This window comes from Schistocerca nitens, chromosome 3 (assembly GCF_023898315.1).
Source record: "Schistocerca nitens isolate TAMUIC-IGC-003100 chromosome 3, iqSchNite1.1, whole genome shotgun sequence".
Classification (NCBI taxonomy): domain Eukaryota; kingdom Metazoa; phylum Arthropoda; class Insecta; order Orthoptera; family Acrididae; genus Schistocerca; species Schistocerca nitens.
In genome coordinates, this window is record NC_064616.1 from 406,372,093 (window position 1) to 406,388,071 (window position 15,979).

General features: G+C 41.2%; 1 protein-coding gene across 1 annotated transcript in view; it reads left to right on the forward strand.

Moving 5' to 3' along the window:
- Nucleotides 1-15,979, forward strand: part of LOC126248343 (F-box/LRR-repeat protein 5-like) — a 139,276-nt gene that overhangs the window by 43,310 nt on the left and 79,987 nt on the right. The window contains exon 2 of the mRNA XM_049949252.1: nucleotides 13,275-13,342. Coding sequence (XP_049805209.1) covers nucleotides 13,275-13,342 — 68 coding nt within the window. The remainder of the gene's footprint in view (nucleotides 1-13,274; nucleotides 13,343-15,979) is intronic.

The window sequence follows — 15,979 nt, forward strand, 5'->3', positions numbered from 1 at the left end:
AGATGGGAATTCTTTTTTGGACACAAAGCCTTCATTCTTTGTAGAGAATACAGAGAACAAGTTTGGGGAAGTTATAGCCATCTCCAAAATGAAGAGTGGGTCAATTTTGATTAAAACAGCATCCCCTGCCCAGTCAGGGGCGTTGTTTCCTTGTGACAAATTGGGTAACATTCAAGTTACTGTCACTCCCCATAATAGTCTAAACATGGTTCAAGGCATCATTTTCCCTAATGACCTCTTCTTGCATTCTGTCGATGAGCTACATGCCAACTTCGAGTGACGCAGTGTACACTCGTGTTCATAGGGGACCAATGAACAATAGGGTTGCTACTGGGGCCTTCATCTTCGCCTTTGTGGGTGATTCAATGCCTGAAAAGGTCAAGGTGATGGTATACCGATGTGACGTGAAACCATATGTCACCCCCTCCCCCGCCCCTCCACCCCCTCTATGCAGTGTTTCGTGTGTATGAAATTCAGGCGTGTCTTCACATTGCGATGCCAGCACAGTCTGTAGGGATTGTAAATGACTGTTGCATACGAACATTGAACATTCCTTCTCCCTCTCTTGTCCCCCCGCCCCCGTCTGTGTCGAAAGCACCATTTACCCTGCTCACCAGACTGCACCGTCTGGCAGAGAGAAAAAAAAATACTGGAATATAAGCCTCTGGATGGACTAACTCCAAGAGGCCCAGAAAAAGTATAAATGTCTACATCCTAAATGCATGAGAATGTTTTATGCTAGAGCTATGATGATGTCACCCTCTCTGCTAATGGTACTGTCATCCATTATGCCTCCTACAGCGAGCCCTCAGGGCTGCTCAAATGTGCCTGCCCCCTGATGGTTGGTGGCTCTCCTTCTGCTGCTTCCCTCAAACCCACTTTGGGAGCAATGGCTCGCCACCCACTGAAGACGCTGATCCCCATACCCCAGCCGAGTCCCTTGAGAACACTCCCCTAGTAGGTTTCTGCCAGTCTCCAACCGGATACCAACCAGTGGTTGGAGGAGTGATCCTCAGTCCTTGAAACTAATTATGGGAAGCCCTCCCAGTCATAAAGATTCTCTAAGCAGAACAAAGACAAAAAGAAATCTTCCAAGATGGACCCCATGCTACTGGGTCCCACATGTTCTGCTTCAGTGGCCAAGGCGGTGATCCCAGCGGTCCCTTAGGCTCCAGATGATGCCACACAATTGTCTCAGAAACTGTGTGTGTTGATACAATCCCCTCTCGTCCGGTGGCAGCAGGTGACCCTGGGACATAACCTGCCCCCATGGTCCCTTCACACCCTCAAAGTATACCAACAGCATGATTCTCCAGTGAAATTGTAGTAGTTTTTTCCACCATCTGGCTGAGCTACATGGTCCCCAGTGCTTCGTGTGTTCTGGACTCTGTAAATAGCGAACTTGTGCCTCTTGATACAACTTTGGAGGCTGTGGCTGTTTGGATAAGGGTCAACCCAAATGAAGTGGTCCAATAAAAATTGGTTGCTTGACCATTTTTAAATATTTTAATTTTTTATATGTGATTACCCTATAATTCAGAAATTCAAAACAGTTTTTAAAAAAAAATTACCTTTCACTTTTACTGAATGGCAGCCATTTTTGTTTGTAAGCACGCGACAGTGTTTCAGTTTAGAGACTTTAGCAAAAATATGAATATCTCTGCACTGAGTTAAGTTAAATCATTGCAATTGACGTGATTGTTTTCAGAAAAGTGTCCTCTACAACATTGTCTATTACACAAAATACCCTAAATTAAAAACTAACCAGTCAAAATGACCTCCAAAGTTTGGTATCCAAATTTTCAAAAATCCACTGTTTAGGCCCAAAAATAACAAACAAGGAGTGATTTATGAGTGTCAATTTTTTTCCTATAGTTAGATATCATACACTACTAGCCACATGTAGAGCAAGATCACTGAAATTAACATTTATATTATTTTGACATACTTAAAATAAATATTTTCAATTAACATCGTTCGAGATGCGACTGTTCCTAAACCTATTGGTGAATGTTCTATTCCTTCAGACAGCTTCTGTGATATAGAATAAGACCTCCCAGTTGCTGTGGTAAGTTAAGCACTAAAAGTTTCCATAAAACATTTTTCATTGGTATCCAAACTTTGTCACTAGTAGATTTTTTGAATGATGTTCTTGGGCCAGCAGGGTGGTAAAAATGCACAAAAACATCATTGTTTTCCAAACTTATTCGTTCAACCTCTGCAAGCCACCACTGTCCATCATACACACATGCCACTATGTCATTCAACATTAAAGACAGAGATGTAATTTTACTGACACAATGATCCTCATAAATTTCAGTTTCTGATGTTACATAGCATCGAACTAAGTTTTCTGCAGTGCCAAGGAATTTGTGGAAATGCCTTGTTCGTTCTATTGCTATACAGTTTTCAAATCTAGTTTGAAGTGTTGTTTTCATATGCAGAGCCAGTTCTTCTTTCTTGATCAGAAAATAGGTAATGCCTTTAATATTATCCTTGCAAAAGATATACATGTTCTGTACTGTGAGAATTTGGTCTGTGGTTGGCCTTTGTAGGCTGTCTTTACTTAAATCAAGTTTTGTTGTACCACCTACTCCATCACATGCATTTTTACCATGGCAAGATGCGAAAAGAGTGCCATTCAGCCTCCAACCCATTGGTGTACTTTGTGGTTGCACAGATTTGAAAAATTCTTTGTTCATATACTGACTAGGCTACCACTTCTATCAGAAAAGTATATCAGCTTCTCAATCTTGGGAAAATTTTCTGTTATGTAATTTATTACATACTTCTGAAACCCACGTACAGCCAAAGTGTTGTGCTCCAAGTAGTCACTTAGAATGCAAATTGAAGAACGGCAAACTTCATCTTTCTCATCTTTACTTTAAAGAATGAATGGATGCACTATTGCCTCGTCATTGACCCAGTGGTACCCTTGTATTGCATCCTGAATCACAAATGTAAAATTTTCTGCAAAATCACTTTAGAATCATAGTGGTGACTCGTGAGTTATTGTAAGTTATCAATTAAAGATTCCAAGTAATCTTCCTGAGATTTAACCAATGTTATCATTTCTGCCCTATCAGTTGTGACCCACTGTTTGAAAGTAATACTGTCTGGCATTTCCTCATCATGTTCGTGAAACAATTCAATAATGGTTTCCTTACCAGGGCATTTATTCCACAAACTCATCATGCAGTCACAACTGTTAATGTCATAGACCATTAAATCTTGTAACTCTTTGTAGTTATGATAACAGAGTTTTACACCTGCAGTCATCAGTTTGACATTTTGATGATATAAACAAACACATACGGAGTTTGTCGCTGAGGATTCAGCCAAAATACACCACTTAGGGCAGAGGTCACAAAATATTGACCTTCCAATTTTGCATTCAGGATGGGAATTTTTGAAAGCTACATAAAGTTCATTTAAATTTGACAGCACCAGTTATTTCTGCTTCGTTACTTTAACTCCATTTAAAACAACTCTTTTGCTATCTTTGCAATCTGGACACATTCTACTGTTTTCATCATCTTCAAAAAACTGCTGGATCTTTTTGTTTCTTCACTAATACCTACTCCTTTCTTCTTTCGTAAAACTGGAAGCATGCCTTGCTGTTTCACTAAGTTTTGGGTTAGTTTAACCAAACTATGAGAAATGTTGATTTCATGAACTATTTTTTCTCTAGACCGTGAGTCAGGGAGCGAAGTTAAAATTATAAAGTTTTCCTCTTTAGATGTCACTGAACATTTAATTTTTAATTTCTCTATTAAGCTCAAATATTCAGCGTCAGATGATGCTGGTATAGGTATTCTTTTTCTTTAGAAATAATGTTGGTATCTGTATTATTAAAGCATGATTCCAAGTCTTTTCAAACTTGTCTGAAATTTGTTGTACCTTATTTTCCATAGCTGCTTTTCTTTTTCTGGTACATTTTTTTAAGCAGGAGATACGTCTAACTTAGTACAAACAAAATCCAATATGCTAGCAGCTTCCTCATTAGGAATATAAATGTCATTAACCCTTTAACTGCTCTGGACTTGTTAATGCGCGCACCTTTGTACCTGTCCCTGTGTGCTCTGAACGTGTTTATGCGCACCACCAGTCCTTCTACCTGGTACTCGGAACGTGTCTACAAGTAGACACATTGAGAGCACACAGGGACAGGTACAAAGGTGCGCGTGTTAACATGTTCAGTGCAGTTAAAGGGTTAACGAGGTTATATGATTCTGGTTCTGGTTTCACAAAAAATTGTTTTGAGTAACAATTTGGGCACAGGGAATTTCCAGGAATCACATTACGTTTCACTTGGGAAGCTGTCTTACTCTCGCATAACAAGGGCAGATATTAAAGTTTTATTTCCCTCAAACCTTTAGTAATAGGCTTTTTAAGAACTTTCATCTATGTGATTACTCTGCTATTCACAATAAAGTGCCTGGCAGAGGGTTCAATGAACCACCTTCATGCTGTCTCTCTACTGTTCCACTCTTGAACGGCACGCGGGAAAAACGAGTACTTAAATTTTTCCGTGAGAGCCCTGATTTCTTTTATTTTATCGTGATGATCATTTCCCCCTATGTAGGTGGGTTCCAACAGAATGTTTCCGCAATCGGAGGAGAATACTGATGATTGAAATTTCATGAGAAGATCCCGTCGCAATGAAAAATGCCTTTGTTTTAATGAGTACCACTCCAGTTCACGTATCATATCTGTGACACTATCTCCCCTATTTCATGATAATACTAAATGAGCTGCCCTTCTTTGTACTTTTTTGATGTCATCCGTCAGTCCCACCTGATACGAATCCCACACCACACAGCGGTACTCCAGAATAGGGCGGACAAGCGTAGTGTAAGCTGTCTCTTTAGTAGACCTGTTGCACCTTCTAAGTCTTCTGCCAGTGAATCGTAGTCTTTGGTTTGCTCTACCCACAATATTATCTATGTGATCATTCCAATTTAGGTTATTTGTAATTGCAATCCTTAAGTATTTAGTTGAATTTACAGCCCTCAGATTTGTGTGACTTATCATGTAATCGAAATTTAGCTGATTTCTTTTAGTACTCATGTGAATAACTTCGTACTTTTCTTTATTCGGGGTCAAGTGCTACTTTTCGCACCATACTGGTATCTTGGCATTTTGCAAGTCGTTTTGATCATCTGATGACTTTACAAGAAGGTAAATGACAGCATCATCTGCAAACAACCTAAGGCGGCTACTCAGATTGTCTCCTATGTCATTAATATGGATCAGGAACAATAGAAGGCCTATAACACTTCCTTGGGGAACGCCGGATATGACTTCTGTTTTACTCAATGACTTTCCGTCTATTACTACGAACTTGGACCTTTCTGACAGGAAATCACGAATCCAGTCGTACAACTGAGGGGATACTCCGTAGGCACGCAGTTTGATTAGAAGATGCTTGTGAGGAACGGTGTCGAAAGCCTTCCGGAAATCTAAAAATATGGAATCAATTTGACATCACCTGTCGATAGCACTTATTACTTCATGAGTATAAAGAGCTGGTGTGTTTCACAGGAATGATATTTTCTGAATCTGTGCTGACTATATGTTAATAAATCGTTTTCTTCACGGTACTTCGTAATGTTCGAATACAGTATATGTTCTAAAACCCTACTGCAAATCGACGTTAGTGATATAGGCCTGTAATTAAGCGGATTACTCCTACTTCCCTTTTTTGGGTATTGGTGTGACTTGAGTCATTTTCCAGTCTTTAGGTACGTATCTTTCTGTGAGCGAGTGGTTGTATATAATTGCTAAATATGGAGCTATTTTATCAGCATACTCTGAGAGGAACCTGACTGGTATACAATCTGGACCGGAGGCCTTGCCTTTATTAAGTGATTTAAGCCGCTTTGTTACACCAAGGATATCTACTTCTATGTTTCTTATCTTGGCAGTTGTTCATGATTGGAATTCAGGAATATGTACTTCGTCTTCTTTGGTGGAGTTTCGGAAAACTGTGTTTAATAACTCTGCTTTAGTGGCACTGTAATCAGTGACTTCACCGTTGTTATCGTGCAGTGAAGGTATTGATTGTGTCTTGCCACTGGTGTGCTTTATGTATGACCAGAATCTGTTTGGGTTTTCTGCCAGATTTCCAGACAGAATTTCATTGTGTAAATTATTAAAAGCATCTTGCATTGAAGTAAAACTTTGACAATCTTGGGGATTTTGCGTTCTTTTAAATTTGGTATGCTTTTTTCGTTGCTTCTGCAACAACGATCTGACCCGTTTTGTGTACCTGAGGGATCAGTAAAATCACTTACTAATTTATGTGGTCTATACCTCTCAATTGCTGTTGATACTATCTCTCTGAAAACATTCCACAACTTTTCTACGCTTACATGATCAAATCGGAAGGAGTGAAGACTGTCTCTTAAAAAGGCGTTAAGAGCATTTTTATCAGCTTTTTTTAAATAGATATACTTTGCATTTCTTTTTGATGGTTGTAGGTGTTAAGGCATTCAGCCTAACAGCAACTGCCTTGTGGTTGCTAATCCCTGTATTCGTCACAAGACTCACTATTTGTCCAGGATTATTTGTTGCTAAAAGGTCAAGTATGCTTTCGCAACCATTTACGCTTCGAGTGGGCTCATGAACTAATTGTTCAAAATAATTTTCTGGGAAGCATTCGGTACAATTTCGGATGATGTTTTATTCCTGCCGCCGGCTTTAAACGTATAATTTTTCCAGCATATCGAGGGTAGATTGATGTCACCACTGAACGTAATTGTATGAGCGGGGTACTTATTTGAAATGAGACTCAAATTTTCTTTGAACTGTTCAACAACTATGTCTTCTGAGTCGGGGGTTGGTAAAACGATCCAATTAATAGTTTAGTCCAATTGTCAGGTATAACCTCTACCCATACTATTTCACATGAACCCTCTACTTCAATTTTGCTACAAGGCAAACTACCCCTGACAGCAATAAATACTCCACTACCAACTGTATTTAATCTATCCTTTCTGAGCACTATTAGATCGTTCAAAAAAATTTCGGCTGAACTTATTTCCGGCTTTAGCCAGCTCTCTGTGCCTACAATTATTTGAGCTTCAGTACTTTCTATTAGGGCTTGGAGCTCTGGTTCTTTCCCAACACACCACTTTCTTCCAAAATTGTGGTTGTACTTCGGAATATATTTCTTCTCATGATACTCACACGCTGATGGTACAGAAGAACTTACTCAAAATTTAAACAAAGTTTGTCTAACTTCATCAAAGTAATTGACATTTTTCAAGTTTTTTGTAACTGAACGATAAACTGTTTTGTGGCACACTTCACTTGCTATCTGTCCAACAGAGCGCTGTTCATCCATGTTATTGCATTCCAGTTAATCTCACAAAATTAATTACAAATTACACACAGAACAAAGCACATAACACATTCTACACTCTCAATGAAGTATTTACATCCACTCTAACATAGGTTTCAGAACAGACTGGCTACAGCAATGCCACACCCAGCAATAATTTACTTCTTTATTGACAATAAACCTAAATATAAATGGGCATTTTTATTACCATAGAACAAAAGCGAAAGCTCCTGTTGTTTAGTATTGCATCATTAAAAATAAATAAACCGAATGAATTAACTAAATATGTCACAATTAAATTTTATTACAAAGAAACAATAAACAATTTAAACAGGCAACAGCCATAAGATCATTTTCAAAAATTCATATCTTTGTTCACAGTCAGATATCAGTGTTGAAGTTTTTACAGCACGTCGCTATCATATAGATGTACAAACTGTGCAAAAATCATATTTTTATTCGTGGTCGCACCTAAGATAACTAACCCAAAACTTTACAAAAAATGGAAACTTTCAAATTTCAAAAATTCATAAAAAAATTAAGGAAACATTTGTAAGTGTTCTTGCTCTATATGAGGCTAGTAGTGTATGATATCTAACTATAGGAAAAAAATAGACTCTCATAAATCACTCCTTGTTTGTTATTTTTGGGCCTAAAAAAGTGGATTTTTGAAAATTTGGATACCAAAAACAATCATGTCAATTGCAATGTTGTAACTTAACCCAGTGCAGAGATATTCAAATTTTCACTAATGTCTACTGACTGAAAAATTGTCGCGTGTAAAAATGGCTGCCATCCAGTAAAGGTGCAAGATAGATTGTTGTAAAAAAAAACTGTTTTGAATTTCTCAAATACAGGGCAATCACGTATAAAAAAATTAAAATATTTAAAAATGGTCAAGCAACCATCACTGGACCACTTCATATGGATTGACTGATAAGGGCATTTCAGCATTTTACCATCTCTAATGTTTATCTCCTTCCTGATGATGGAATGCCTCATTTCTGCATTTGTTTCTCAGCTCCCCCACCTTTCCTAATCGTGGGTGACTTCAGTGCCTGAACTATGATCACTGGCCACGGTAAAAACATCAAAAACTTACTGCAGATCTTGACCTCTGGCTTTTTAATACTGGTGCCCCCACACACTTCCAGTGTGGCACATAGAACTTACTCAGCCATTGATCTGTCTATTTGCAGCCCTACTCTTCTTCCATCTTTCCACTTAAGGGTCTATGATGACCTGTGTGTTAGTGACCACTTCTTGAACTTCCTGTCCCTCCCTCTCTGTCACCCCTGCTGGGTGTCCACACAGATAGGCTCTCCACAGTGCTGACTAGAATGCTTTCGCCTCCACTGTTGTTCTTAGCTCCGTGCTACATGGAGGCATTCACATGGCTGTCCAGAGTGCAACAGCAGCGATTCTATTGCCAGCTGATTTCACAATCCATCGTTCTTCGTTGGAAGATAGTATATTGGTGGACCTCACAAATCGCTGAGGCCAATAGGGATTGCAGGCGGCCTCTCAAACACGATAAGCAGCATCCTTTGATGGGGCACCTCATTGCCCTTAAATGGCTCTGTGCCTACTTCCCACTTAATAAAACGATGGAAGAAGAATGCTGGGTACGGTATATTTCAACCATTGGACCATGTACACCTCCTACACAGGTTTGGGAAAAGATCAGATGCTTCTACAGATGCCAGTCCTCTGCAGGTCACCTTTTATTTCCTTGAATGGTGGTTTTGTCACTGTTGTCAAACATTTTGCTCTTCATCATGCTCGAGTCTCTGCATCTGAGAACTATCAACATGCCTTTCATGTCCTTAAACAGCGGGTGTAATGATTGCACATACCTTTCACCTAGAGCCCTGTAATGCTTCATTCAGTGAGTGACAATATCTCAGTGCCATGGCCCTTTGCTCTGATACAGCCACAGAACCAGACCATGTTCACAACCAATTGTTCAAACACCATTAGTGGACTGTCAGTATCAACTGCTTACCATCTTCAACTGTATCTGGAGCAAGGATGAGTTCCCATCTCAGTGTCGAGAAAGCATCATCGTGCAGGTACTGAAACTGGTTAAGTATCCCCTAGAGGTAAACAGCTATTGCCAAATCAGCCTCACCAGTGTTCCCTGTAAGTTACTTGAACACATGGTGAGCCTTCAGCTGTGTTGGCTCCTTGAGTCTTGGGGCCATCTGACCCCATCCCTGGGTGGTTTTTACCATGGCTGTTCCTCTCCTGGAAATTTGGTTTGCCTGGAGTCTGTCATCATGACAGCTTTTGACAAACATGAACACCTTATTGTTGTCTTCTTTGTCCTACAAAAGGATTATGAAATCACATGGTGACACCACATCCTCACTGCCTTACATGAATGGGGTCTCTGGAGCCCACGCCCAATTTTTGTCCAAAACTACTTATCGCACCGTACATTCTGGGTTCAAGTTGGTGCTTTCCACAGTACCCCCTTATCGAAGAGAATGGGCTCCCATCTTCCTTGTATGCTGAAAATTTTTGCTTTTACTATTGCTCTTCTAGTGTGGCTGTTGCTGAACGCCAACTGCAGGGCACCATTCAAAGGGCATGATTGTGGCTGTTACCCACAGCTGTAAGTTTTCAGCCACCAAGACTCGTGTCATGCACTTCTGTTGGCATTGTACTGCTCATCCACAACCAGTACTTTATCTCTACAACCACTTACTCAATGTGATGGAGACTTATCGCTTATGGGTTCCGGTCTTTGATGTCTGGCTAATTTGGCTTCCCCATCTTCGCCATTGTAAGGAAAGGTGCTGACTACACCTTAATGCACTTTGCTGTCTCAGTAACAGCAGCTGGGGTGCAGACTACACTACCCTTCTGCAACTTTACAAAGCCCTGATCCTGTCCCACCTTGATTACGGGAGTCTGGAATATAGTTTATCGTTTTCCCCAGCATTGCAGGTACTGGACCTGATACATCATCGAACTAGCCCTGTGAACATACTATTCGCTGAGCCAACAGCAACTCAGTTATGCTGTACACATTCGCAGCTCCCCTTAGCATCTGAACCACCATGTACTTTTTTCTGGTAGGGAGATCTACCTTCCACAACAGAGACGCAGAATTTAGGTCACAATTTGAGCCTGGCTACAGTGTCTGCTCCGAACTCCAACTTCCGCCACTGTTGCCCCTTGTCAGGGACCAATCGTGTGCATCCCCATGGCGAGTATCCTGACCTTGGATCAGTCTCGATTTATCCTTTAGATTGAAAGAATCAGTTGATCCCACGGTTTTTTCCTACCTGTTCCTGGCTTTCCTCGATGCTTTTCTGTGTTCAGAAGTGGTGTGTACTGAGGACTCAATGGTTGGTAGCTCAATGGTTGATAGACAATCAAGTTTTGCATACACACATGCAAGGTGCAGTGAACTGCACTCCCTGCTGAATGGATGCAGTGTCTTCACTGCTGAATTGGTGGCCATCGGACAAAACCTTAGCCATGCTCAGTCTTGCACTGGCAAGTTGCTTTTAACCTGCAGCGACTTCCTGAGCAGTCTTCAGGCTATAGATCAGTCCTACCCTCATCACCCATTAGTTTCACAACTATCTGGGACCTTCTTTCTGACCTCCATCAAGCTGGATGGCCAGTTGTATTTGTTTGGATCTGTGGATATGTTGGTATCACAGGGAATGAACATGCTGACCACTTGGAGCAAAGTTGGCCATAAATTCAACTAAATAACTAGGAATTACATTTACGAACAACTTAAATTGGAAGCAAAAAAAAAAATGTTGTTGGGAAGGCTAACCAAAGACTGTGTTTTATTGGCGGGACACTTAGAAAATGTAACAGATCTACTAAGGAGACTGCCTACACTACACATGTCCGTCCTCTTTTAGAATACTGCTGCGTGGTGTGGGATCCTTACCAGATAGGATTGACGGAGTACATCAAAAAAGTTCAAAGGAGGGCAGCACGTTTTGTGCTGTCATGAAACATGGAAGAAAGTGTCACTGAAATGATCCAGGATTTGGGCTGCACATCATTAATGAAAGGCATTTTTCGTTGTGACGAAATCTTCTAACAAAATTCCGATTACCAACTTTCTCCTCCAAATGTGAAAAGATTTTGTTTACACTGACCTACATAGGGAGAAACGATCACCACAATAAAATAAGGGAAATCAGAGCTTGTACGGAAGTATATTGGTGTTCGTTCTTTCTGCACGCTGTACAAGATTGGGATAATAGAGAATTGTGAAGGTGGTTCGATGAACCCTCTGCCAGGCACTTAAATGTGATTTGCAGAGTATCCATGTAGATGTACCAGGATGCCAGTGTTGGGAATGGGGGATCCCAGAACTGGACCTTTGGTAGACTCTACGCCATCAATTGTTGGAGGCTTGGAACTCCGAGTGGCCCATCCTGGACTTCACAAACAAGCTGAGGGCAATAAAGGAGACCCTTACTGTGTGCAGTCTTGCCTTTGCACTTCATGCAGGGAATCCACTCTTCTTTGTCAGCTATGCTTTAGCCACAGTTGCTGACCCATGGCCGCTCTCTCTCTGGCATGAGGACCCACCTTACTGCCATTGTGGTGCCTGCCTGACGGTGGCCCACATCCTACTAGACTGTTCAAGTTTGGCTTCTCTTCAGCGATATCTTAAAACTTTCTGACACACTACGTCTGGTGGTAGCAGACGACGCCAAAGCAATTGACGTAGTTTTACGATTTACTCTCAAAGGTGGTTTCTACTTGTCTCTGTGAGGTGGGGGACATTTGGCCTCATTAACTACCTCAAGCATTGGAGGGGCACCCATCACTTGCTCTGGCCCAGGGGAACCCATAACATCCCTTGCTCAGCAGTCTGGCGTGGTTTCTACCCTTCCCAACCTTTTATTCTCCTTATCTTTTTATATTTTCCATTTTCGATGTTTTGTCTTTCCATAAATTGTATCACCTTATCTGGGCTGCTCATTTTATTGGTGGAATGAAGGGCAAGGTAGTGCTGGTCGGATGCAGATAGTACATCTCCTATAACATACTGTGCCTCTAGGATGTCAAACTGCATTCTGAGCAGAGCAGCTCACTCACCTCACTCCCTCTTCACTCCTCTCCTACTGCTCCTTGTTTTTATCTCTGTCTTACTGTGCCTTGTTTACAATTAGGCTTCCCAGGATTTGCTTTTTGTATTCTACGTCTTAGGCTAATTCCTAGTTTGATACATGTAGGATGAAGACTTCGCAGTTTGGTCCCTTTAACTCAGACCTACCAACCAACCAACGTTTTCCACCCCCTCCAGATTGCTGCTTCTGTTCAACATGGCAGTTGCATTATGGTCCAAGCTTCCAGAGATGGAGGTCACGTGTGTGTGAGGTGTGAATGAACCTACATGTTTTTTTCACAAAGGCTTTGGCTGAAAGCTAATGTGTGTCTTTTCGTTGTGGTTGTCTGCAAGTCAACTTGTCATCTTTACAGTGAGTAGCAATCTATATTTCCTTACATTGTTAATTTTATACTAACCAATAAAATAATTTTGAAAAATGACCATCATTTTGAATTTCATTTTTAGGTGTTTTTCTATGGTCCAGTTTTGACTGATTTTGGGTATGTTAAAAAGTAATATTTATTGAGTTGAATACCATTTCAGCCACTTGTGAAGCAATTTTAACAAAGTCGAATCATAAATTTACTAGACTACAAGAATAAGCAAACAATTCTTTTTTTTTATGAACTGTCACATATTTTCTGGTGTACATAACCAAATTTGTCTGAAGTATTTGTGTGGGCACCAAAATTTCATATCGTATAATCATTTAGAAATATCAGAGCCCCAACTGAGTGGGTATAGTAGATGCAGAAAAAAAAAAAAATTATAAATTTTTACATACTTCATGATAGTATAAATAGCATTTAATATCCAACTTCTCTCTTACAGGCTGACTGTTGAGAAGCGTTACAACATTGCAAAAATAGAAAATGAAACAGATGAAGATAGTATTGTTGGTAAGTACGTATGGTTATTTGGGCTCATTTTGTCATTAACATGTGGGTTTTGTGCAAGATATTGTTTACTCTTTTGGTCAGAGTAGCAAGGCAACTCTCCAAACAATTTACAGTTTAACATATCTATTTTTTTTATTTTATTTTAAATTGAAAAATGCCCTAAACTTGAATGTGATTAAGCAGAACTGATCATCTGACTGGGAATGTGAGTGTCATTCAAAAAGTTTTAACAGTGATTAGTTTCTGCTCTACCGTACCACATCGAAGAAAGATAGTACACCTACAACCAATTTTATTTATGTATCCATCCATGGACTAATGTATGGATGTTGTTCAGATGTATGTATAACTTTATGGGAAACCATTTCACGGATATGGGACATACAAATATGTGCATAAAAGTAGAAACAAAATAATACAAGGTCGTAGAACTCTTAATAACGCAGCTTATATCTACAAATATGTTTACAGTATTATAAATGCATAGTTTGTTTTCTGTAGGGTTTCACTTTTGTCATCCATAAACAGCAAATCCTTATATACACTGCAATAAATCAGTGAAAATTTTACATCATGCAACAGCTGTCAGTTAGGTATGCAAACATAATAAAAAGTTTAGGGACATAAGACAGTATTTTCAGTTTTGCCTTAATATAAACATTATCAAAAAATGTTTATTGACGTACATAGTCAATAACCAACTGAAAACATTGTTAGAACAGAATTTTTTTTTTAAATTCTGCTTTGAATTTGTTTTTGTGTTCTAGTTTTCTGCTGTTAAGTTTAGTACCAAAATGGCTCACATGCATTTGTGTGTTCTTCTTTTTGTTCATTGAGTTTGGTGTGCTCTATTATTTTGGGTATTGTAGCTGTGGAAGTTTGTCTGAAAACTCCCTAAGTGGACCCTAACATGAAACACGTTTGTATAAATATGATGATGGTACTGTTAGAATCTTAAGCTTTTTGAATAAGTGTTTGCAGTGGGTCTGTGAATGACAGCATAGTATTATTCAGCTAGCCTTCTTGAGGGAAAAAAAATAAAAAATATCGGGCAACAAGTGGTGGAACCGCAAAGTAGTACTCCATATGTTGCAAGAGACTGAAAATAGCCGAAATATGCTCTGCTGGCACTCTCCAAGGTACAAATGTTTACACGAATTCTAAGAGCAAAACCAACTGAATTGAGTTTCCATGCATGTTTTATTACATAGTCATTAAATTTTAAGTTTTCATTGACATGAATCCCGCAACATTGTTGATTTCACTCTGTGGCTTTGTCACTCCATATAATTAGTATTATTTGCATTTAATATCAGTCTGTTTGTAGTGAACAAAGGGAAGACAAGCTTTAGGACTTAAACCAGTAGTTGTTTGCAGCAGTTGCTTTGGTGCACTTACTATCACACTGATGTTGCAAGTCTTAACAATGTATTACTGTTACACTCCTGGAAATGGAAAAAAGAACACATTGACACCGGTGTGTCAGACCCACCATACTTGCTCCGGACACTGCGAGAGGGCTGTACAAGCAATGATCACACGCACGGCACAGCGGACACACCAGGAACCGCGGTGTTGGCCGTCGAATGGCGCTAGCTGCGCAGCATTTGTGCACCGCCGCCGTCAGTGTCAGCCAGTTTGCCGTGGCACACGGAGCTCCATCGCAGTCTTTAACACTGGCAGCATGCCGCGACAGCGTGGACGTGAACCGTATGTGCAGTTGACGGACTTTGAGCGAGAGCGTATAGTGGGCATGCGGGAGGCCGGGTGGACGTACCGCCGAATTGCTCAACACGTGGGGCGGGAGGTCTCCACAGTACATCGATGTTGTCGCCAGTGGTCGGCGGAAGGTGCACGTGCCCGTCGACCTGGGACCGGACCGCAGCGACGCACGGATGCACGCCAAGACCGTAGGATCCTACGCAGTGCCGTAGGGGACCGCACCGCCACTTCCCAGCAAAGTAGGGACGCTGTTGCTCCTGGGGTATCGGCGAGAACCATTCGCAACCGTCTCCATGAAGCTGGGCTACGGTCCCGCACACCGTTAGGCCGTCTTCCGCTCACGCCCCAACATCGTGCAGCCCGCCTCCAGTGGTGTCGCGACAGGCGTGAATGGAGGGACGAATGGAGACGTGTCGTCTTCAGCGATGAGAGTCGCTTCTGCCTTGGTGCCAATGATGGTCGTATGCGTGTTTGGCGCCGTGCAGGTGAGCGCCACAATCAGGACTGCATACGACCAAGGCACACAGGGCCAACACCCGGCATCATGGTGTGGGGAGCGATCTCCTACACTGGCCGTACACCACTGGTGATCGTCGAGGGGACACTGTGCACGGTGCACGGTACATCCAAACCGTCATCGAACCCATCATTCTACCATTCCTAGACCGGCAAGGGAACTTGCTGTTCCAACAGGACAATGCACGTCCGCATGTATCCCGTGCCACCCAACGTGCTCTAGAAGGTGTAAGTCAACTACCCTGGCCAGCAAGATCTCCGGATCTGTCCCCCATTGAGCATGTTTGGGACTGGATGAAACGTCGTCTCACGCGGTCTGCACGTCCAGCACGAACGCTGGTCCAACTGAGGCGCCAGGTGGAAATGGCATGGCAAGCTGTTCCACAGGACTACATCCAG